The 23757-nt window shown below is 39.0% G+C and overlaps 5 protein-coding genes across 13 annotated transcripts in view; 2 read left to right on the forward strand and 3 right to left on the reverse strand.

Annotated features, from left to right (window-relative positions):
• clip1a (CAP-GLY domain containing linker protein 1a) overlaps positions 1 to 5950 on the reverse strand; it is a 28494-nt gene extending 22544 nt beyond the window's left edge. For 4 of the 8 annotated variants that reach the window (XM_008418562.2, XM_008418560.2, XM_008418559.2 and 1 more), the window contains exons 1-3: positions 5822 to 5949; positions 1166 to 1484; positions 25 to 563 (exon numbers count right to left, since the gene is read on the reverse strand). In XM_008418562.2, the coding sequence (XP_008416784.1) occupies positions 25 to 563; positions 1166 to 1256 (630 nt within the window). In that variant the 5' untranslated portion in view covers positions 1257 to 1484; positions 5822 to 5949. The other 4 variants (XM_008418561.2, XM_008418557.2, XM_008418558.2 and 1 more) reach the window with 4 other exon arrangements.
• Positions 5951 to 6803: 853 nt separating this feature from the next.
• Positions 6804 to 13429, reverse strand: zcchc8 (zinc finger, CCHC domain containing 8). The gene is made up of 14 exons (XM_008418564.2): positions 13190 to 13429; positions 13027 to 13069; positions 12868 to 12942; positions 12464 to 12566; positions 11181 to 11258; positions 10987 to 11090; positions 10709 to 10774; positions 10568 to 10628; positions 10329 to 10465; positions 10060 to 10202; positions 9822 to 9925; positions 9515 to 9601; positions 8625 to 8745; positions 6804 to 8528 (listed from the first exon to the last, which is right to left on the reverse strand). Exons 1-14 carry the CDS (start codon positions 13410 to 13412, stop codon positions 7732 to 7734), a joined length of 2142 nt encoding a protein of 713 aa, XP_008416786.1. The 5' UTR covers positions 13413 to 13429; the 3' UTR covers positions 6804 to 7731.
• A 425-nt stretch (positions 13430 to 13854) lies between these two features.
• LOC103470258 (uncharacterized) lies at positions 13855 to 16227 on the forward strand. Its single transcript, XM_008418566.2, has 6 exons — positions 13855 to 13883; positions 14079 to 14124; positions 14229 to 14306; positions 14459 to 14588; positions 14718 to 14851; positions 15349 to 16227. Exons 1-6 carry the CDS (start codon positions 13855 to 13857, stop codon positions 16120 to 16122), a joined length of 1191 nt encoding a protein of 396 aa, XP_008416788.2. The 3' UTR covers positions 16123 to 16227.
• Positions 16228 to 16533: 306 nt separating this feature from the next.
• rsrc2 (arginine/serine-rich coiled-coil 2) lies at positions 16534 to 21532 on the reverse strand. The gene is made up of 10 exons (XM_008418567.2): positions 21411 to 21532; positions 20047 to 20188; positions 19746 to 19786; positions 18597 to 18760; positions 18253 to 18384; positions 18031 to 18147; positions 17791 to 17876; positions 17461 to 17720; positions 17291 to 17380; positions 16534 to 17208 (listed from the first exon to the last, which is right to left on the reverse strand). Exons 1-10 carry the CDS (start codon positions 21414 to 21416, stop codon positions 17023 to 17025), a joined length of 1224 nt encoding a protein of 407 aa, XP_008416789.1. The 5' UTR covers positions 21417 to 21532; the 3' UTR covers positions 16534 to 17022.
• Positions 21533 to 22003: 471 nt separating this feature from the next.
• kntc1 (kinetochore associated 1) overlaps positions 22004 to 23757 on the forward strand; it is a 30060-nt gene continuing 28306 nt past the window's right edge. The window contains exons 1-5 of one of the 2 annotated variants that reach the window (XM_008418569.2): positions 22004 to 22365; positions 22458 to 22604; positions 22930 to 23050; positions 23251 to 23366; positions 23581 to 23659. In XM_008418569.2, the coding sequence (XP_008416791.1) occupies positions 22467 to 22604; positions 22930 to 23050; positions 23251 to 23366; positions 23581 to 23659 (454 nt within the window). In that variant the 5' untranslated portion in view covers positions 22004 to 22365; positions 22458 to 22466. The remainder of the gene's footprint in view (positions 22366 to 22457; positions 22605 to 22929; positions 23051 to 23250; positions 23367 to 23580; positions 23660 to 23757) is intronic. The other variant, XM_008418568.2, reaches the window with a different exon arrangement.

Below are 23757 nucleotides of genomic sequence, written 5' to 3' on the forward strand. Positions count from 1 at the left end.
AGCAGCAAGGGAAACCAACTTTACCAGCACACGATCGCCCATCTTCAGCTCCCTTTCCCCCTTCTTGACGGAGCCGCTCTCAGAGAGGTTGGAGACGGAGCCGCTGTTTGTTTTTGCCAGGTTAGAAGTCTCTGCTGTAGCTGGTGCGGCAGAAGAGGCTTTCTTGGCGGTGGCAGCACTTGAGGGCAAGGTTGATTTAGCAGTAGGGATTTGGGAGGCCACGCTTCCGACTGAAGGGGTGGGAGATGGTGCGCGGCTTTGTGGCGCAGTCTGGGTCCCGTTAGCATCGCCTTCTGTGCGGGACAACTTGGAGGGGCGCGTAAATATCCCTCGAAGGGCTTCACACTGGAAGTAGCGCACCCCTGCCACAGACCCATCGTTCTTCCCGATCGGCTCATCCAGGACAATTCCTGCCCACTTTCCTGGAGCAAACTGCGTGTCTCCCAAGAACTGTATGTAGCCAGGCTTGTTTCCATTCACCCATACTTTCTCCCCAATCTGGAACTCGTCTTCAGCGTCCTTGCCATCTCCGACAGCTGATTTGTCAGCCACAGCAGGTTTAGCTGAGTTTACAAAAAGAGAACAGAGTTGCTCCATTAAGTCAATGACTTGGACAGATCAAAAGAAAAACACAGCCAATTGAGTTCTTTATGCATTCTTGTCAGAGATCCATCAGTCAATCAGTCAGAGTTGGAGTCTGCCAAGATTCTGATCTGGGATAAATGGAGCAAATGCAAACAAATGCAAGAACTTCAATCAATATAAGGCAGGAAACATCCCCTTCCTCCCCGAGCATAATGTGCTTTGTTGCATATTTTCCTATTTTTGCTTCACACGTATAGAATGAAATTTAGGCATATATACTTTCGGCATAAATTGAGATAATCTTGCAATTTCAGTGTGATTAAAAATTGCTACATTCATCAAAGAGTCTGCATTTTTTCCCTTTTTATGCATTATAACGCTAAGGGAAAAAATGTCTCCAATGCAAACTTAAGAGCATCTCCAGTTGTTGGGTTGAAAATAAAATGCAGAAGAAGAATTTACACCGTTTAATTTAGTTAGCAACCTCACAAAACTCAGCAATACAGTATACAGCACACATTTCAAGAAGAGCCTTCACTAAAAGCCAATAAAGGGATAATTTTGCCGATTCATCCTGCACCTGTGGATGGGTTGGTCTTTGGGGCTCCGGTTCCAGGTGGTCTTGCTATCTTGGTGGGAGCTTTGATCCCAGTGGGCTTGGCTGTGCTCATATTTCCTGCAGTGATCCGACCCACAAAGCTTGTGTCTTTCAGTGGGTGAAGGCTGAATCAAAAGCATCAAAACAGATTTCTCCGGGTCTGTGATGGTGAAGCAGTTCTCTCCTCAAATAATGAAGGGGTAAAAAAACAAACAAACAAAAAAAACAACAAAAACAAACAAACAAAAAAACAGAAAAAAGGGGAAAAGGGAGGAAAGCTTCTGCTTACAAAAAAGGAACCCTGTTGAGACAGAAAGACAAAACAAAACTATTACAATTTGTGTGTGTGTGTTTGTGTGTAGAACCACAGATCAATAATGGACTTACAATGTAAACTGTAAATCAATAATCTAATGGCAAGCAGAAATATCCTCCAATCAGTGTCATTTACTTAGATTTTAGCACAAGCATTGTGTCTCTATTATGACAACAGGCTTCACAGAACACAGAGTCATGGATCTAAAAATATCCCGGCAGAAAGGCCAGCCGATTTGCCGCCTTCGGTTCACACATCGTGAACTTTTTAATGCTTCATCGTGTGACCTCGATGAGAAGCAACGCTGATATAGAAATCTTCTCTCAGTCAATCATTCTGCCGTCTAAAATCATGCATGACTCGCTGGCAGCTTTTCTAAAACGGGATTACGGCTGAAACACGACCACTACCGGCAGCAGATTATCCTGTTTGTCAGACACAGCAGACACCAACCAGAATAAGGCTCCGTCACAGCCTCTGCTTGTTGTTTATCACAATGCTTACATTAATGATAGAATAAAACATGCATTAGCCTCCATGATGTGAGTTTCAAGGCTATCTAATGAGAACTCTGGACCTATTCGTGTGACTATTTGCTTTACACAGAGAGTGATATGGCAGAAGGGGGAGACAGAAAAAAAGGAACATGAAGACTGAGGTTCCTGATGAGTGAAAGCAAAACAAACAAGAAAACATGAAGCAAAGCTGAGCACAGGAAATTAATTCTTCACAGCACATAGTTATGACTGTCCTTTTGCAGCTTTCATGTCACCATAGAACAAGCAAGCAATTTCTGATATAGCAAAACAAGTTTGAATGTTTTGACAAAACGGCATCAAACATGCATGATATGTCGGCAGACTTTATGATCCCCTCCCAGGAAAAATACCACAATAGTTCACACGCCACAGAAATTTTGCTCAGCAAGATAAGGAAAACAGAAGCATACCTTTCGATCATGAAAACGCTATAAGAGCTACGCCGACTTTAACCGTCAAAACAATAAAGGAATGGCAAAGGGTGGAGACCCCAGGAAAGAATCAAAAGTTGCTGGACAGATTACATGTCATGGTTGGAAGAAGTAACAGAGGTTTGTGATGTCTGGATTCTTCTGCTCAGACTGCTGCCTCATGCAACACAGTTACACAAAAACTGAAAAAAAAAAAAAAAAAATGTTGGATAGAATAAAGAGAAGCTCTTAAATCTCCCCGAAGACAACTGTGAAAAAAGGACAGCCATCTACAGGCATGACTTGGTCTGAATGCGGTGTTCCAGTTTTCTCTTTATGTGTCATGAATGATTCCCGTCAGACCTCTCCCTTCAAAAGGAGGTCAGAGAAATAATGAATCTCTATTTTTTTTTCTTTTTTTTCATCCAACTGAGATAAAATAAAAAACTATTGAAATGATTGCATCGGTTCAATTAATGTTTAACACAGACCTTTAAAGTTTTGCGAGATTACTTTTTAGCTGTGATTGGTGAGCTGATGCGGTCAACTACAGATGATCCACGTAGGTGGAAAATTTTCCCAGTAATGTTAATCTTTTGCCTCCGACTTCCGGTCTAATCTACAGCTTGAATTGAAGCCAAATTCCAGTGCTTTGTAAAATTTTCAAGAAAGAAAAAGGTCAAGCCTCACATTTTAGAGGTAGAATACATAAATATGTTGAAGGAAACTGTCTGCTTTCAACACTTTTTGCCCCAGGAATATTAAACAACTAAGGTCTTGGATTTAAGGGAAGCGGCAAGCCAAACAACATCAGCTGAGGTCTGCAGTTTGCATTAAACCAATAATCTCTCTCTAAGCGTTCCTCCTGCATGTTTACCCACGTTATTGAGCTTTAGATGCGACATCTTTTCTAAGTGTTGAAGACAAATGAAAGCGAGAGCATTTGACTGAAGCTGCAGTACTTCAAAAACCACATGTACAGCATTAACTTTAACTTTTAGAGCCAGAGCACGTGCATGAAACTAAGCTACATTACAACCATATTACTGTGGCACAGTTAAATACAAGTAAAACACAGGCTGATTATGTGTGGAAATGAGAGACCTTCATGTACTGTTAGCTTAAAAAAAAGAAATAAAAATCTTCATTCTGTTGACACAGTTGTTGGAAGAAATAGTGGAGAAACAATGCTGGTCAGAACTGAAGCAGGAATTATAATGCTGGCAGAACCTTTGACAGTTTCCAATTATAACCTTTGTCACAAGCCGTTACTCATCAGTGGTGAATTACAGGCAGACGGAGCTCACCAGATTCATCACAAAATCCTTTTACACCTCTACTGTGCTGATTCTTGTAAGTCTCCAAGATATCGTTCTCACACAACATTTTTCCTGACTTCCTCCCAACTAAATGACACGTAGATCTTCACTTTATGAATTCAACTCTGAGGCCCCGTTTTCCCCCCTGTTGTATCTGCTTTCTTCCTTCTTCCATTTTTTTCCTCTTTAGACATTTCTTGATTTTGAGTAGTACTGTTGTGTCCTACAAGCCCACGCAAAACTAAAATAGAAAATGTTATAATTCTCAATATTTGACCTTCAAAATGAAAAGTACAGAGTAATAACTTCAGTAAAAGCCCTTTATTTTTTTCTAACCAATGTAAACAGAAACACACTGTAGTTTGCAAAACAGAACTGAAATCCCTACATGGCAGGAATACTGAAGTGAACCTCTTCATTACGACAACAGCCCTCATGTTTAAGGTGAGGGTCAAAATATAGTGCAGGTTCAAGTAGCAGTTTTGCAAACCTCCCCCAAAATCGTGAATTAAAAATACAAGATGAAAAGATGTTCATATATTTGTCTTCACAACATAGAAGAGCTGTTTACTGCTACCCAATTTGAAAGTGGAAATTGTTACACAAACCAGTGGGCTTTCATTCCACTGTGTCCTTCAGTGGGTTAATATTAGCCCGTGACTTCATGAACAAGCAACCAAGTGTAGCAGGTTCACATACATCAGGCAGGACACCTCCACAACCCATGGTTGTTGATGTACATGTTTGCCACCTCAGGTGGAAGGAAAGACATTTTTAAATATTTCTTCCCCCCCCAAAAAAGTAAGCCTTGTAATCTGAAGTGTCTCCCACTGCTTTTTGTTGTCCCAAGGCAAAGCCAAACTCTAGCTCTTCCTCAGTGAGGAAACATCTGCTGGGATGATTACATAGGCCCCTGCTGGCACTGACAGAGGAGGTGTAGAAAAGAAAACAACAGAAAGAGAAGCAGCAGAAAGGGTGAGATTCTGTCTTAAGTTTCATCAGTTCCGAAATCAATCCTCACAGTCTACATACAGACATAAGACACAATGTCCAACCAGAACATTGGATTTTCTTGAACAGTTATATTTTTTGTGAATTGTTCTTCAAATGAAAACAATCTGATGAATAGTGAAAATCAAATCTACACAATAATGGCTTGTGGATGCCCTAATGTTCTTTTTGTAAATAGGAAGGAAACGAGTAAACATTCTTGGCAAAACACACTGCAGCCTCAATAATCAGTCCAACAGAAACTAAGCTGCTTTTCTCCGAATCAGAAAGGCAAAATCATAAAAGCCGAAATCAGACCTTTAAACTACAACACAGATCCAAAGTCCATTATAGCACATCTGCTTTAGTGACCCATTACAGTCCTTTAGTGTCATTTTAACACAGAGAAATGCGTTTCGTTTTAAGTCAAACACATGGCTTATTAGCACAACTTGTTCACCTCTTTGCCTCAAGCTAACGGATTAGAATCAGACGATGAGGTGGCACATCTGGTAGCAGATGATGTACTACCAAAAATGTCAGCAAACTCGTCTTAGAGTCTTTTTAAACAGCTTGTTTCCAGGGAGGCACTAACGTTTAAAAACGGTCAGAAGATTCCCTCACCTCACCTTAAAAAACGTCGTGAGCCGAGCGAGTGGAACAAATTCCTCAAGTCTGAAAGACTCCGCAATGTCAGCGAAGCCCAGACATGAACACTGCTGCTGTCACAAGTTGAGCGTCGGCATTACGACCAGCGAAATTGGCTCACCTGTGTGGATAGTTCCGCAGTCTGTTGCCTTAACTGTCACCTCCCCGGTTTATTCGAATCCCCAATCTGATGTCCCGCTGACAAACAGACGTGATTAGTTGCTAAGTAACGTAAGGCCCGAGCAGTGCAAGCCGGTGGTCGGAAAAGCTCTTAGCTACTTAGCTTAACTAACACCTCAAGTAACGTCAACAGCACCTGAACAACTTTCTCTTGGTGCGACCAATCCTGCTAATCAGACACAAACGGACCGAGAGACACGCGAAAATATACAGTCTCGGTGGGAGTTACTACTGACCTGATACGTTCCCAAACAGGCTCCGTCTTCAGGAGGAAAAAAAATATGATCTGGCTAGCTAGCTAAGTAGAAAACTACGACTGCTCTGATCCTGCACGAGCAGCCGCCTATTCAACGGCCAACAGGAACGTCAGGGTGGGTGCTGGCCAAAGATGTTCTATTCAAACAAGACCAAACACTCGCTTCGCAAATATTTGCCACGTGCATAAATCCTTCAATAAATAATTTAAGTTAAATTAAAAACACTTAGATACATGTCAATAATTTCTTACAAATAAAATTGAATGTAAAAGTTATTTTTTAATAATAACTTTATACATATTACAATTCCATGAATAGTTAACGTTTTTAATTAATTCACAGCCCTGTTACAGTTCATCATAACTTCGCTTTATTTCTCAGCCTTGTCAATTAAAGTCAGGTGGCGGGACTAATACTGCTTTAGACATACAGTAGACAAGGTGATTGGTTTGTGGTTAAGTGTGCAAGTTAAGCAATCAGATACCAAGTTTAAATACTTTATGTATGCCAGAGTTTTTCAAACGTGGTCCTCAAGGCACACTGACTTGCATGTTTTACGTTTCCCTGCTTCTGCACATCCCATTCAGATGATTGCGATTCAGCAAAAGCCAGTTAATCAGCCATCAATTGAAATCATGTGTGCTGAAGCAGGGAAATGCAGGGCAGTATGCCTTGAGAACCAGGGTTGAAAAACAATGATGTATGCAATGTAATTCAACAATTAAATCCTGAATTTAATGATATTTATCAAATTTATATTTATTCAGTTGTCAAGAGATTTAATATCAAAGTTTTTCTAGTTTTGAATTTAAATTTTATTAAACCACAATGGCATGCGTGTGGAAATAACCAGCACCAGATTTTATTCTTTAGCTATTGATAGCCAAAGTTAGCATTATCACCTTCCCGTTGGTCATAAATACAAAGGGGTCCTTGAGGTGACCGCTAGAAAAGGGAACAATTAAAAATGCCATCATTTATTGCTTCAAAACATAAAGACATACAATTAAAAATGTTTTAATATGCTAGTCTGTGCCACCGTTCTGCGATGTTGGGAGCTCAGCCCCCCTAGGGAGGAGAGTGATTTCACCAGCCTGCATCTCACTGCTTTGAGGAAGAATCCATGTTCTCCTGGCCACAACTAATGGTTACATAGACCCATTAATTCTTCACTCTCCATCCTACTTGTAAGACAACACTTTTTAAACGTATTCACTTGTTGCAACCTGGAGGTAGCAGTAGACCTTTTTGTGGTTGTGAGCCGTTTCACAAATTACTGTTACTTTGAAAAAGGAGGAGATTAAAGAGAGGCTCAGAGGTCACTATAAGGACTATATACACTTGTATCCCTTCTGGTGTGTGAACCCCTTGAGGTCCCCAGTAATGAGCTGAAGAGTTTTCCTGTGGTGAGAGATGTCTCTTCAACCACCCTCTTCAGGCTGCAGGATGGATGATCTGCATTTCACTGTGGCAAAAATCTGGAATGGTCAAAAAGATTTCTGACGCATGCCAAGCATGACTGGTGGTCCAGTTCCTTTGCTTCGTAACCAGTTATCCATCCCAGTAAAAATGTAGGCAAAGTAGTAAAATAAAGGCAGAAAGTGAGAACACAGGCATGTTTACTTAAAACCTTCAAAGCAATCCCAATTTGACAAGAAACAAAAAGTCACTTAAACATGACCATATAAAAATTAAACACTATACAGATTTACATTAAAAAAAATAAAGCATACAAAGAGGTAATGTTACTGCAGCAGAAATTTAAACTGTGTATTGTAGCCTTATAGATGACAACAAATGAAAAAAAAAAAAAAAAGATCAAGTTTAGTGAGGATGAGAAATTTTGGTTTTAAAATGCCCATGTGTTCGGAATCGATGTGAGAAACATTTCATTTTCTCTTTGACAAGCTTCGAGGGGAGCCTTTAAGCAAGTCTCTGATTCTCAGGTATGTTCCAGTGGCTTCAGCCACTTCCGTGTATTCAGGGGTGTCTTCAAATTGAACAATGCCAGCTGCAAATTTGCTCCGATGAGGAACGGCTATGATCTTCTCATGACTAGACAAAACATCTCCAGCCCCGTCATTTGGGATCTCTGCATTTGGCCTGTCAGGGCTGTCATCTTGGAGTCTGACAGGCTCTATGTCGGGACTCTGAGGACTTTCGTCCTCTACTTTTATGGGTCGATAGATTGGAATCGAACTCTCTTGTACAGCCGGTTTCTTTTGATTCTCACCGTCACAGCAAGATTCAGCAGGTCTCGCCGTGTCTACCATCTCATCAGCATCTTCCATTTCCGTGTCAATGTGTGCTGTTGTGGAAACACTGGGCGAACTGGGAACAGGTGTACCTAAAGCTGGTGTCTCACTGTCACTATTTGTGGCTGTGTCAGCATTTTCCAGAGCTGCCCAGATCAGCCTCTGCTGCTCTTCTAGTTCCTCCAGAGTCAGATCGTCTTCTGCTGCCTCGACAGTCTCATCTGCTAGCAGCACTTCCTGCCTCTGCAGAGCTGGAGAGCCGTTGGTGGGAGTTGGTGGAGGCGTCCCTTTGGGGAGAGGTGGGCGAGTAGGCGTGGAGGGAGGAGTGCCCAGAGGTAGTGGAGGTGGTGAGCTGTAGCAAGGGGAGCCTGGAGGTAGGGGTGGTTGGAACTGGAAGTCACCAGATCGATATAAATATGGTGTCCCTGGATCTGGGAAAAGCACAATGGAATTACTATTATTCTGCATTTCAAGTCAAGTTTTGGCAAGACATAAGTGAACATCAATTCTGGGAAATGTTGCAATACCTGATTCAATGTCCATATCAGAGCTTCTGTCTGAGTTTTGATCTGGGCTAGACTTGATCTTCTTCCTGAGATGAGGGGATGAGTCGAACTCTTGTCGCCTTTTGTTGGAGGAGCCACCAGGCTGTTATCAAAGAAAACAGAGATTTTAGGGCTCTGATCAAGCAGGGCAGTCAAAAACAAGTTTCTCAAAGTCAATAATGTTTTCCAATTCAAAGAGTATAGCTGGACAATACATAAAAATTTATCAGATAAGGGCTTTATATCAGTCGATATAGATGATTATTGATTAGGTTTTTTTATTTGAATATCTGAACTACTGCTAAACTGGTCACATCATCTCTCCAGTTTTATCCACTATTTCCTTTAGAGCTGTTGCACTTCTTTTCTCCTTTCACACCGCATTGTAGTTTTTCCATTTTTAAGCAGTTATGAGGCATGATGGCAAGACCTGAAACTGCTGCTACGCAAGCTACTCAACAGCTTGTTGCTAGGTAACCAAAGAGTGAGTGAGTTGCTAGGTAACTGATGAGTAAGTAAGTTAGTTAATGTCATCAACCTTGCTTAACAGGCTGTGAGATGTTAAGCAGCTAAAGCCTTTTATCTGCCTACATCTCCCAGGATGCTGTGCAGCTCTGGATCAGATTTCAGTGAAATTACTGAACATTCTAACTGACATTAAAGATCACGCGTCTATAGTCATAAATGCGATGATTTATTATCCAGCCCTATCAAAGAGCCTTCCTTTTAAAAGCCTTGTGCTATTGCTCTTGGTGTCCTTATGTTGTAGAAAGTTGATGCAGACATTGCATGAAAACGTACAGAATAACTGGATGATTTGATATTGCCGAGTTTGGACATAAAGAATGAAAAGTCAAAACTCTAAGCATTACCTTAGGGAAGTTGTTGGACAGGTAAGCTGCATAGTTTTGCTTCATGTGGCTGGTCTGCATTGGAATCGAACCATAATGCATGAACTCCTGAAAGTCAGACAAGAACATAACTTTTTAAAAACACAGAGCAATTACACCAGATCTTTCCAAAACTTCCAAATTTAATAAAACCATGCAGTCAATGCAATAATAGATATCTACAACAGATTTGTTTTTTGATTTTTCAAATTTAAAACTACAGTAACTACAGATTTAAAAAAAAAAAAGTGTGCTCAGTATTAAGGCATTCGATTTGAAATGTACTTACATCTTTAATTTGATGTGCAGGCACGTTAAAGCCAGGGAAATCCACCAGTTTGGAAACATCATAAGAAACGTTTTGTGAAGTGCTGCTGACATCATCATTTGATACTACAAAAACAGGAGAAAAATACCTTGTGACAAGGTTCAAATTTTGTGCAACCAAAATACATGTTAATTTTATAAAAAAAATAAATAAAAAAAAAAAAACAGAAGGAAAGCATGATTACAAATAGAAAACATACCATTTCCATCATAGAGGGATAAACCAGAGTTTTCCATCTCTGCCTCTTTGAGCCAACCTGGTGGGTAACCCAGCTGCCTCATCCGATAAATCAGAGGAGGGAGGGTGTTGCCGGCTACTCCCAGTGCTCCCAACAGCTCCTCACTGTTTAGAAATTAAAATGAAACATAATTAATTCATAAGTATAAACAAATATCCGCCCTCTGATTTTATTGGAAGTTGTGAGTGTGATCATTGTTTCTTCTGGTTTGCACAAACTACCAGTCCTACCTTAAGACTCCAGGCTTGAATTTTCCGAAGCGCTCCTCGACTTCATCAGCATGGTAACGCTGGTTGCTCTGAGTGACTTGGCTCGAGTTCTGATTAAACGCTTTTCTCCTTTCATTTATCGCAGCCATGTCTTTAGGCTAGGGAGGGGACAAAGTATAAATGCAGAAAATCAAGTAGTGGTTTTTCTTGTTGAGAGTTTTACTTGGATTCCTGCCATATTAGTAGTTCCAGTCGAGTACCTGGGGACAGTCTCTGAGCTGATGAGCGCTGGAGCCACAGTTGAAACACATAGACTTGGGTCTGTGAAAATAATCATGCCACAAATGTAAGCATTTTAGTAGACAAATTTGAAAACTTCATAAATAATTTAAGTCTTTTACCTTTTGTTTTTAGTTTCCATTTCTAGTCCATCTGTTCCAATAACTTGGCTATAAACCTGCTGGTAGCTGTGCAACAATTCAGGAAGATGTACTACTTTTTTTTTAAAAATTATTATTTGTATCAAATATATTTTGATACAACAGTTAAAGATATTTGGTGAATAGTAATTTATTGCTTTTTTCTCTCTTAGGTTTTTCTTGAAACCCAAATGTCACCGAAAGCAAATAAGCTACAAAAATCCCTGGGAAAAATGCTAAATAATCCATTTCAAAGATACGTTGGAACGTCCCATCCATCAGTCAGCTGGGGGTTTTCATTCACCAGAGGCTGTCCAAGTTTGTCAACACTGAAGGTAGAAAAATATAAAACACTCCCAACAACCTAAGAGACAAAACAGTACAATAATATAACATTTTCCTTTTCTTGTGACAGCATGTTCTGCTTTTTGTGGAGATAAATTTAGGCACTTACTTTAAAGGCTTCTGTTGTAGTTCTCACACTACTGGAGGACAACTTATCAGGATCTTCATCCAATGCAAAAGCTGAATTCTTCAGAAAGTGAAACATGTTTCAGAGGAAGTTTATTTAAAGGGATATTTTCAAGTAAAGTTAAAAAGGTTAAAAGCAGCCAGTATCTCCCCTGGAGTAGATTATTATTTCAGCATAAATCTGTATTAGTTGGACTGTGAGGCTGAAACTAATGGCTTGAAGTGATACCCGAGAGGCGCTATGAGCAAAATTGACTTTTGGTGTATAAACAACTCCAAACTCAAAAACGTCATGGTGGCTTATACAAGTGCTACTTTGTGAGCCTTTAAGTCGTTGGCATGTTTGTATTGGGATTTGATTTGAAAAGCCAATGATTATTTACACAGCAAATTATTTACATAATATGAAACATGCCAAAGTTGGAACTAGTAGAGCAAAGTAATTGGTTTGCAAATTAATTACATTTCTCAATAAGCACACACTTAAGGACATGTTCCTACAAAACTCTGGCACTTGTTGCTCTGCTTGCAGCTACACCTTTAATTTCACAAATATTAATCTGTGGTTTCAACAACATGGTTCAAGCACAGAGAGCATCCCACATGGTAGTTGGGCTACAACCAAACAACAAGAAAACAACTTTTGAAAAAGCCCCAGACTTAACGCATTGTATTTGCATTCTGTTATGATAGGTCATTTATTAGTTTATGACATCTCTATTTTCATCCGTGACTGGAGTCTGAAACAGAATATAGCCTCTTAAACGTATACAAATGCACAAAAAATGATCGCCGAGCAAATTTAAAAGCATAGAGATCCACAAATTAAAAGCAAATTAAACTACATTTTACATTCTATATCCATAAGGCTCAAAGATCTTCCTGGTCTGACCATAACAAAAGGGCAGCCAGCTGCTGCCTGTATTCCTCCTTACGATGATCCTAAAACTTCAAGCCTGGTGATGTTTGCCGCTAAGATGAAGGTGCAGCTATTATAGTTTTCCTTTGAAAGTGTAAAAAAATTATAATCATCTGTGAGAAATACTTTACCTTTACCTAAGAATGCATTTTAAAAAGTCACCCCATTAACCCATGCAAAGCAGAATGGCTTGCAGGAAAAACTTAGATATTAAAATGGATATGCTGATTTACCACAGGTAAGATATTGACAGCTTACAACTCTCTAGCATAACCACACTTTAGAAATTCCTGGACTATCAATTTAAAACATAATTCTGAAAATACAATACATTTCTAGGTAAATACCTGTGGTTTCATGTGAAACACTGATATCTTCTTTTCATTGCCTGGTTTCTGGTGCTTCAAAATGACACTGCAGATGCAGTCTTCGATTTCTTGGCGACATTGTCTTGAAGAGAAGCATTATTTGGTATTCATTCTTTTAAACCTTTATTTTGAGCTGTTCAATCTGAAACAAACCTTTTTGTTTCATTAAAATGTCAAAATGCGTCTACTAGCCAACATCTATGGAAGCTACCAATCATGCAAAGGAACATAGACTCTACAACTATTTTTTCCAGTAAATTTGTTAAATATTATTTTAAAGTACAGACATAACCAAAAATACACAAATGTTAGTTTCTACTTGACTGTTTCCCATCTTCCTGTCCTCTAATAAGCCCCTCTGAACGGTGCAACATTTAACTTACTTTGATATAATGTTGTTGGTGAAGAGGATCTGAAGAAGTGGCCCGTCGATGTTGACATCTCCCACTGTGATGCCGCTGTAAAGACAGGTAGAAATGTGCTTCAGTTAGGTTTCGTTTTAACTAAAGCGGACGTAGTCAGGTTTACAATTAGAAGATTACCTCGGTCGTGTCAGGATGTTGAGCTTCCGTCTTAATACTTTATGTGAGCTAAACGTTAAAGAAATAGAGAGACACGCAGCGAAAAACAATTGCATATTTTACAGCTCGAGAGCTTGCAGTCAGGGCTAGTGATAGCAAACATGCTACACTGACGCAAGGATATTCTCCTCAGAAAGCCTCTCGATATTATCTTCACACTCTTCCAGCCTGCTCCGGAGCTCGCTCGCCTCTTCGTTTTCTCCATCATCCTCTGTGAAGCGAATGTGTCTTGAGACCGGTGGAGCAGAGTCCTCCAGTTGCTGGAAAAGCTCACTGTCTCCGAAATCAACTTCGGCCATTTTTAGCCTTTCGGTGCTAAACGGAAGTTCAGTCATGAAACGAACCATTTTGTGCGTTCATTGGTTATTTTCCTGTCACGTGTTCTGACTAGATTCGCTCATTTAATCCCACAGTCATGTATTTCAGGTTAATACATGAAATTAACAATGTGAAACATGCTTGTGTTTTCATCCATTAATAATAGAAAGTCAAATCAAACGCTTATCATGATATAATTCAAGCACTCATGAAATATTTAAAAGATACACAATTAGTTGAGAGGATTTAGTATGCATGAGTGTGTGAGTGTTGAAATATGTATATTGTACAGTTATTTTTAAGATTATAAGATATATAGGATAAACTGAATTTCTGAATTACATCTCCGTCCAGTTGATGGCGGTAATACACTAAGCATGTAAACTGCCAGAAAACGCTATAGAAGAAGAAGTAGAAGAAGAAGAAGAAGAAGAACTCTTAAACTACACACAGTGCAAGTATCTCGAAGTAATGGTTGCTAAGGCTATCAGAGCAAAGGGGTCTCTTGATAAAAATGCACGCCACTCTTCAGAATTTTGTTTTAAAAATATAACAAACAAAAAGTTGATTCATGTTTGTCTGCTGTACTGCTTGTAGCCTGATAGTTTTTGCAGCTGTTAAAGTAAAATATCATCTTCCAGTTGGTGGCGGCAGTGCGTCAAAACATCTATTGCTAACCACCACTAAACAAGTAGAAGAAGAAAGAACAGACATTCCTGTCCACCCGCCAGGAAGAAGAAGGTAAACATACAATTGAAACGCCACATAATGCCAGCGTGAGAAAAACTATTTATTTGCTTGTAGTTATGTCAAGCTGTTCACGTGCCCCGTTAACTTTACCGCAGTGGGAAGGAGGCTGTCGGAAAATTCGTTTTATTTACTTAGCGAATCCAACATCGTTCAGGTTGAGCAGCTGTCTGCAGGTAAAATATTCTGATCTGATCGCGTAATTTGATTAAGATTTAGTTAAAGACAATATCTAAACTTTAAATCTGTGTTACAATTGTCAGACATACATTTTTATATTAAATGCAGTCAAATAACATAATTCCGTGTTTCATTTCCTTTATGCCAGGATCCAGTAATTCCACTGTATTTAGGAGCTGATCTCCTGTCCAATACTGACATCCGGGTGGAAAACCATCCCAGGTACCATGCCAAGTTTGCCAAGAAAGGACTTGCCACCAAAGTACACTTTTCCTCAGGTAAAATGTACAACTAATCATATTAAAGTTCAATGAAAATCTCAACACCAGGGCTATGGCAGTGTTGGCTATTATTATCTTACTTTTTTCTTTTTTTAACCTTTTTTATTGTTTGTTTGTTTGTTGCAGCATTCAGATTCCAGGGATTGAGGGTTCCTGCTGCAAATAACAGCTTGTGGTTTTACAGCATTCAAGGACTTTTCCGCTTAGCCTTTGAAATATACAATAAGCAAGAGCAGCTTGCAGTGTTGGAGAATTTCCAGGTACAAATGCATGCACATTCACCTGATGATGATAGATTATTTTCTACAGTTCTGGTTATAATTTTACGCAAACTAAAAAGTGAGCCATTTCTTTGAAACTATCTGAGTATCTTTCACCAAATATAAGTTGGGATATGTTTATATTTGAACATATAAACATATGTGTTCAAATATATATATAAACATATATATTTAGAGAAAATCTGCAGTATCTTTAGATGTTAGTATTAAAAATAATTAAAAGCCCCAAATTATATTTATTTCATGATAGGAGTATGTACATTTCTTACAAGATGTGTTTGTGTAGATTCTCAGTTGTTTTGGATGTGACACTCCTAGGGAAGTGGACTTCTCGTTTCCTGAAGACGTTTCATGTCTCAGCCGGAAGACTTCTTCAGGGGTGAAACATCTTCAAGAAACAAGAAGAGTGGCGTCTGTTTCATTTGACTCTTACTGGACATGTGTAATATATAATTCAGATTGTCTTTTCATCGCAGAATGTTTGGAAATCACAGATGAATGAAAGCCCATTGGAAATGAATTACAGCCTCAATGTGCAGCTCGACATTCCAGCGACTCCAAGCGTTGCGGACAGAGATTTGGAAATACCTGGACACGATTTTAGCCAGCTCAACGGGAACGTCATGCATGCGTCTGCTGACACAGCTGATACAGCAGCAGATCATGATTATTGTACTTTCACCAAACAAAGCTGCCAAACTGAGCAGATCCATCCAGCTGTAGCGGCTCTCAGAGAAAAACTGCACCACTTGGACGACCAACTCCGCTCTCCCCCTCAAGGCCGCACAGATCGCCTGGAAACGATGTTGCTGCTCTTAGAGAGCATTGATCGATACATGAATGGGAGCCTAGATGAAAAGGATGCAACTGAAGCTGCGTTAGCACTGCTGAACGCTGAAGACTGGACTAAAGACTCGGTGTATTCAAGTTACATGCTTACTTATATAGGACGGTGGATCGGGCAGCAGTTTCACGCAGCCAACAGCAGCATCAGCCAGAAAGTGGAGAGTTTTAAAGTTCAGCACATCGAACAGATCAGCGATTTGCCACCTGCAGAGGAGCTGGCTGCAGAACTGTTTCCAGAAGCTATGCAGACTCTGCTGCTGCAATGGATGGGCTTGTGTGATGAGTCGACTGAAGGAAAGAGACGCAGCGAATATCCAATCCTGCTTCTTATTCTGGAGTTTGCGAACCATAACCTTATTACCGGTGTCGCTCACGTGCTCTACTCAACTCTTATATGTAAATGAGAGGATTTCCATAGAGCTACCAACAAAATACCTGCACAACTCTTATAGATGTCATGTTTGTGTGAAGCACTTCTGTCCAAAGAATAAATCATTTTCAGTCCTAAATTTGTGGGATCATTGTAGGTTATAGTTTGGTTTATAAACTGTCTATGAAAACATTTCAGTCATAGAAATACTTTACTATTGTTTATAATATAACTTGATTTTGGCAAAGCATAAGTTGCACCTATATGGTCTTTTTTTAAATCTTGCATCAAAGAATAGGAAGTAGTTTTCAAATATAAAATAGAGGCTCAGAACTGTTCCGCACCTCAAAGAACAATTTACCATTCACCCATGACATCTACGTAACTTTCAATGCCACATTATCAACTGAATGTGGTTTTGTAGGACACAAAGTGATGCATGAAATCCTTTTCCAACACAAAATTTATTATATGAATGAGTGAAACATTTCAAACTCATTTCTATCCAAAGCAGTCCAGGAGACAAGTGTTTATAACCCATGATTGATTTCCCCCAATAAGAAGTGAAGATGGGGGATTCAGACAATGCTACCGTGTCCTTTGCTAAATGAATGTAAACAGCGTCAACTTAAACCACATCGTACTCTGACAACCACACATCAATATATTTGTTTTTCATAAAAAAGAATCACATTATTAAAAGGAAATATCTACTTCACCTTTGCATCCACCTGTCAAGATAATTCCTCCTTTTTACCCGCAGACGGAAAGATTAATAAACACTGAGACAAACTCAGCGTCTCACTATATACACATTACAATTCATGAGGCTTTTGTCTATAAATAATATACAGATTCAGAGCAACATCCATGCAAGCTCGAGGGCTGGCAATGAATTATGTGATGAGATGAGGACGAGTGCCGAGGTTTGGCACTAGATGGAATCCATCCCACGAGAGAAAGAGGAGGAAAAGCCGAGTCCCATTCCTCTCTGGGTGTGTGTCTGAGATCGAGCCATCTCGTACTGAACGTCGAGGTTCTTGAACATCTCCTCTTGCTTCTGAAGAGTCTTTAAGCCTTCATCGTTGAGGCGTTTGGTAGCTTCTGCATCATCCTCACCCTGCAAACACATGAAATATCCTGTTACTCTAAACTTAAAACTCAAAAAGTGGTTAAAATGTGAAAGAAAGTAAGAGGTTTACCTTAATGCCCATTAGCTTGCGAAATTTAACATTCTGGTCCTTGTTTCCAAAGTTTAGTTTCTCCCACAACTCAGCAGTTTGTGACTTTTCCTTAAAAATGACAAAAACCAAATATATGGTAAACAATCGCTGTCAAATATATTCACAAGTTTCCAGAAAAACAAACGTACCCCGTCCTTCTTCCCCTGCCATAGCATTTTCCTCTTTTTCTCCTGTTCTGCAAACTTCATGGGGTTGACAGCAGACGGGTTGTAGTAACTGGGCACAGCGATGCCAGTCTCTGCGAGGGTTTTGGCTTGAAGCGCTGCCATCTGTGCAGCCATGGCAATCTGAGGGGTGACCTGCGTCCCAGAGGCCAGAAGGGCGGCCACGTTCAGGGCAGGGTTCGAGGCGGCGGCCGCAGCAGCGGCTGCAATGGGGGCGGCCACAGCTGAGGACAGAACGATGAGCGTTAGCATCATAATCTGACCAGAACGATCAACATTGTAATAATACATCACCTGCAGCCATTTCCTCCTGTTGCTGCTGCTGTTTCTCCAACATTTCTTTCTCTTTCTGCTCCTGTAGTTTCTTGGCTCTCTCTAGTCTGGAAAGAAAAATATGAAAAAAACATTGACCTCATTTTTCTCTTGTTTAAATTAAATCACATGACTCTCGAGTCTGCATAAGAACTACACACACTGCAGCCTCAGAAAAAATTCTTGTGAATTTACATTTAATTAACAAAAACAATCCTTTACCTTCTGGCTAAAGCTTCTTGTGCGTCCATCGCTGTGTTTCGCCCACGGAAGACCAGAGGACTAATAGACCTGCTTAGACTCTTTTTGTGCACTTTCTCGACCCTCTTCTTTCGCTCCCTGAAGCAGTAATCAATGGAAAATTAGGATGAATAGTTTGGGCACCTCCACTCTTCTGTAAATTTGTAAAAGTTACAACAAATGATTTGATTTTATGACACTCGCCTGCTTTTGCTACGACTTCTGCTGTGGTGACGATGTTTGGTTCTGGAACCTGACCGAGACCGAGCTTTCTTCTTCCTGTCCCGGCTGCGTGATCTTGACCGCCGCTGATCCCTGCTTTTGCTGTGATGCCGTCTGCAGTAAATAAAAATAAACAAATTACTGTAAAGAAATCGTACACAAACACAAATCCAAGAGATTACACAAATACAGCCATAATTTTATTAGAGCTGCCACTATTCTATTGATTATTTTGTTGACTACTCGGTTAACTGGATAGGTTACTTTAAACCTAAATCTGCCAAATCATATATGTAAAGAGCTGCTTACTTGTCAGTCGTACTAACCTCTCTCTTGAGTGTGACCTAGACAAGCTCCGCCCCCTCGAAGACTTCCTTTCCTTCCGCCTGGACCGGTCTTCTCCATTCTCTGCTGGATGTCTCTCCTGCTCTTGATGATCGTCTGATTTTCTGTGAGATTTTGATGGCTTCTCTGAATCCCTTTTTCGTGCCTGTTTTAAGAAGAAGTTGTCTCTTTCAGGAAAATAGTGCAACAAAAAGAGTTAGTACCATGGCTTAGAGCAAAGAGTTTGTAAAAAAAAAAAAAAAAAAAATCTGACAAGACAAATTGACCTTGTCATTTCGAAACCCATCTTTAAAAAACAACAACATAATTCTCAGATTATGACTGTATTATAAGTGGGTATTTCTGAGTATGCGCTGTTTTGGCTGTGCTGATAAGGAGACCAAAGAATAGCAACAGTAACAAATGAAGCCAGCATTTCTGGAACTTTCTGCTAGATTTAATGATGTGCATGCAAATGTTAAATTCTGACTATCAAGGCAGAAACTTTGAATTAGTGTTAAAAATTCATCAGCAATTCAATGAAACCTAAACACTCTGAATTGGACCAACTTAGAGGTTAAAACAGGGATGGGCATCCAACTGGTTTTGTGTTTAAGTTTAAAGCATTTTGAGATTCAGTGAATGCCCATTCCTAGCTGCAAGAGATGACAAGAGTTAATGCCACTTTTTCTACAAACATTGTGAGACAAATAGGAGTTTGAATGGCAGATAGTTACCTGTCCCAGTAGTAGGCATATTATTTTGCTATGTCAGCAGGGTCCTCTGTTCAGTCTCTTCGTGCATTAGCACGCTGAGTATGATTTATTGTAGAAATGTTATCATGTGATCTCCACACAGGATTTAACAAAAATAAAAGGAAAAAAAAAAGCTATTTTTCACCAATTTATATGTTTACAATAATCACAGATATCCAAGGACACAAGCTTCCTGCGATACATGTGAGCATTAAGAGGGCAAAAAAAATATTTTTTTGACATAAGCCTGTAGTTTTTTTTTGTTCTGAGCTTCTCTATCATAAAAATGTTGAACTTAGGCACCAAATACTCACCATGACCTAAAACTAGCAACTATGGTGCTTTACAATCAAATTAAAAAAGTTTTTCATTAAATTAAATGAATATATTAATTACCTCTTTGCTCCTGCTCCGACTTCGTCTGTATTTTCTGTCACCTAGAAAAGACAGAACAGTTTTCCCAACTGATCAGAATATAAGTTATGGAACCCATTTGGCAACAACTGCATAACAATCCCACATACAAAAAGGCTCTGAGGGGAATAGACAACTGGCAGTATGTAACATGCTTACATAACAATATATTTTAAGTAACTTTTGGCATTTCAAAAACTTTACTGGTAATATTTTTGGAATCTAATGGCCAGCTGTGTAAAACCTTTCTAATAGAGACCATGTACCTTTTCTAAGCACTTACGTTTTCGGTCCCTGGAACGTGACCTTGACAGTGAATGGTGGTGTTTGGAGAATCGGGGAGACCTAGAAGATTCCATGCTGTGCTTTCTTCTGTGATGAACTGGGGAACTCGATCTGTTCAACTCTGCAGAGTCGTCGCTTGCCTGAAACAAATGGATTGATAAGTAAAACCAGCAGCAGATCAATCTATTTACATAGAATAGACTACAGAGTAATACAATAGCTTTAAGTGCTGACAGAACAGAAATAATGGCAGTACCGTAAATATTAAAGGGTTTGCTTTGCTCTTATCATTCTCTTTATTTTACTTGAGTTTTTCATCCTGTGATATTTTCAATAATTTAATAAACTTAACTACGCCCTCATCACTGTCTCACGCTAAATCTCACAATTTCAGTCTACTAACTCATCTGCAGAATAAGCATCTGCCAGATTCCACCAAAAATGGAAAATATTGGAACCATCAATTTGAACTCATTTATTTTTTTAAGATTAAGATTTGGACTTGACAGTGATTTATTTAAAAAAAAGAACACATGCTGGACACAACTTTATTTTCATGCAGTTGATTTTCTGTTTCTGTTTGTTTAATTGAATAACAACAGCATTACAAGGGCCGTTAATAATTATTATATTAAACAAAAACGCAGAATATTTAACACATTATTGAAATAAAACTTTTTTTTAAAGTTTGGGTCACAACCTATCACACTTTTCCATCTGAATTTAGTGACATAACTCCAAACTTTCAGCCTTAAAAATTCAAACATTAAAATTTCAGGCTGCATACACAGTCTTGGTACCAATTTAGAGGTTTTTTTGGGTGCCCTTTTGTATGAATTAATTTGTTTAGACAAACAATAACTTAAAAGAAACTGTCAACACCTATTTAATGACTGACAAATGTCCACATTTTAGTCCAATATCACACATTCACTAAAAATAAAAACCCATTATCTCAAAACACATCATGAACATATTACAGGTACTAAGCCTGTTCGAGCTAGCGGTACAGTGCGTATTTATTTAGACCTGAATGGCGTTTTATTAGGCTAACTTTACAGTTACAGCCAGAGCAATTACATATTTAAGTATACTACTCAAAGCTGTACATTTTAGCGTGTGTTAATTGGCTGTCTCGTTTAGTTTCAAAGCCGTAATTTGGGAAAGCGAAGTTAAATATGTGCTAACAGCTAATATTGTTTTTCTATAGCCAGTAGCCATGATGTCGCTAGGCTAACAACCATTGACCGTCGCCATCTTTAAGAAAAAAAATCTGCACCACATAGTACATTTTTACCAATATTTTTGTGAAAACCGCTTATGTTGAGCACATATTAATGTAGTTGACCTATTAGTACTTACCGACATAATCCGGGATCACCAATTTATATGGAATAAATCCGTTTTGAAGCCGTTCAACGCAAAACGAGAGAGGATTTTTACTTCCAGCCAGGTCGATGTGTTCCTCAGCTAGCTACTGTGCTAGGTTGCCAGTTTCTACCGTAAATATGCTTTCATTGCACTAAAATCGTCAGTGTTGTTAAAGAATGCTTAGAAACGGTATCATTAGAAATGTTTAAAACATATGTTTGCAAGTAACATGGATATAAATATAATGTGTAGTTATTCCATTGACGAAACAAATAAAATAAGTCCTTAAAAAACCGCTGAACAGGTTTGTGCATTTGAGCACTAATGCCCTTTGACAGCAGTGTTTGACATAATACGTCTAATTAATTTTTATAATGCTGCTGTATGTCAAAGTAAACTGATTTAATAGAGAATGAAAAAGTATTGGATGTAATGAAAAAGTTACTTTTGTAAATACAACTATGTAAATCAAACCTGGCAACGCGGAATGGGCGCAATTGCTTTTTACCCTTCAATGATTTAAACAGGCTCGAATAAGCCTTCACATTAGTTGTATTTTTAAACGAATTCCCTTTGATATATTGGAATGTATGCATTAAATAAATTTAAAATTAAAGTCTGTGTCGTTGTGTGGACATTGAACGTATATCATTATTAAATAAGCATTGCTTTTCGTGAGCTGTTTGAGAAGATGCACCTGGAAGACAAAACGCAGGGTCAAAAAACAAAAGTGACTCCTAACGACTACACACCGACCCGCCAAATTCTAAAGCTAATGTTGTGGACTCGCGTTGATGCTGTATTTTAGCCTTAGAGATAACACGTACAGCGATCATTCGCCGCTAACGTCAACATATCCCATCGGATAAAAGACGACAGCTTTGATATGAACGCCTGCTCTTAATCGGTTTCAAAGTTTATCACTGAGGTTTGTTTCATCGTAAAGGTAGCGTCAACATTCACTTGGATTAGTAGAGGGTCAACTAGTGTACGGAACATTTCGAGACACATATTTATCTGTTTTTCATATTTTGTCAGTTTTAAGAAATGGCGACGTGGAGTGACGTTGAGCTCCTGACCAACGAGGACACAAACACAGTCCGCCTGGACAGTGTGTCAGGAGAGGAACATGGAAGCGGCTTGTATCAGGTTGACACTTTGGTCAAAATCTCCTCCTCCGATAAGGTAATTAGTGCAAATATTTGCATTACAAGAACTTGGGCATGATTTCTTCAAGTCCTTGTGCTTTGGTTGTTGTTTATCCACTTTTGACCAGGGGCGTAGCTAAGATTTTTGCTTCCCATCAAGAAGGGTTCCACTCATCCTAAACTGGATTTACGATTTGCTTTATTCATTAAATTTATTATTTGTAATTTTTGGAAGCTCGAAATATAAATCATATTGATCTTAATAAGGTTTTTAAGTCTTTAGTTGAACTGCCAAAACTCTGACTCTTCTACATTGCAGCCTACCATTTTTTGAGATGATTTATTAGAAATGCCTTTTGCAGGTTCCTGCAGACCCCAAGCTTTTGTCCTTTGGTGCTTCCAATTGGAGTATTGTTGTCATTGACAAGACGGTGATTCTATTTGATCAGAGCTATCAGACCATTCTTCTTCTTCTCCACTTTGGTAAATCATTGCTTGTTTTCTTTTACCAGATCAGTTAGCAAAAATTATAATTGTTCACTTTCTTTTGAATTTAAAGTTAAGTAACTGTCTCACCACATTTGGTGTTAAGGCCTTAAAAAGCAAAATGTCCAAATCAAAATGAGTAAGTTAGGACTCAAAGAAAACTATAAAGCCTGACTATAATTTGTTTTGTTTTTTAGAAACGGATGTGGATACCATTGATGTTTGCCTTGATGGACGATTTTTGGTGGTCTGTGAAAGAAATGGAAACCTTCATTTGATCTATGTACCACACAAAAGAATCCTCTTTACCAGAGTATGGGAGTTTGCTTTTCTAATGTGGTTATTGAGTTGGAACATACTATACGTAATGGATTTACATTAAATATCACCATCTAATTTGAAAATGACGTTTTTATTTTTATATTTCTTCCTCAAAGGAACAACTGGAATTTGTCTTTTTGTCTTTCTCCTCTCAGTTTTTCTTTCTATGTTTTATCTCTGTGCTGCCTTGTGTTTGAAATTTGCAGGCTTTGGTTCAAAAACCATCCAGTGAAGACAAGAAAACCTACCGCTATCTCATCCTAAATGAGGACCAGACATCTTCTGGTAAGGTTTTTATACTATTTAGAGAAGAATCTGTAATAGACAGTGTGTATTTCTTGTAATTTTGTGAATATTTTGGCACTAAGTGAAGTGAGATATAT

The sequence above is a fragment of the Poecilia reticulata genome, linkage group LG9 (genome assembly GCF_000633615.1).
Source record: "Poecilia reticulata strain Guanapo linkage group LG9, Guppy_female_1.0+MT, whole genome shotgun sequence".
In the NCBI taxonomy this organism is placed as follows: Eukaryota; Metazoa; Chordata; class Actinopteri; order Cyprinodontiformes; family Poeciliidae; genus Poecilia; species Poecilia reticulata.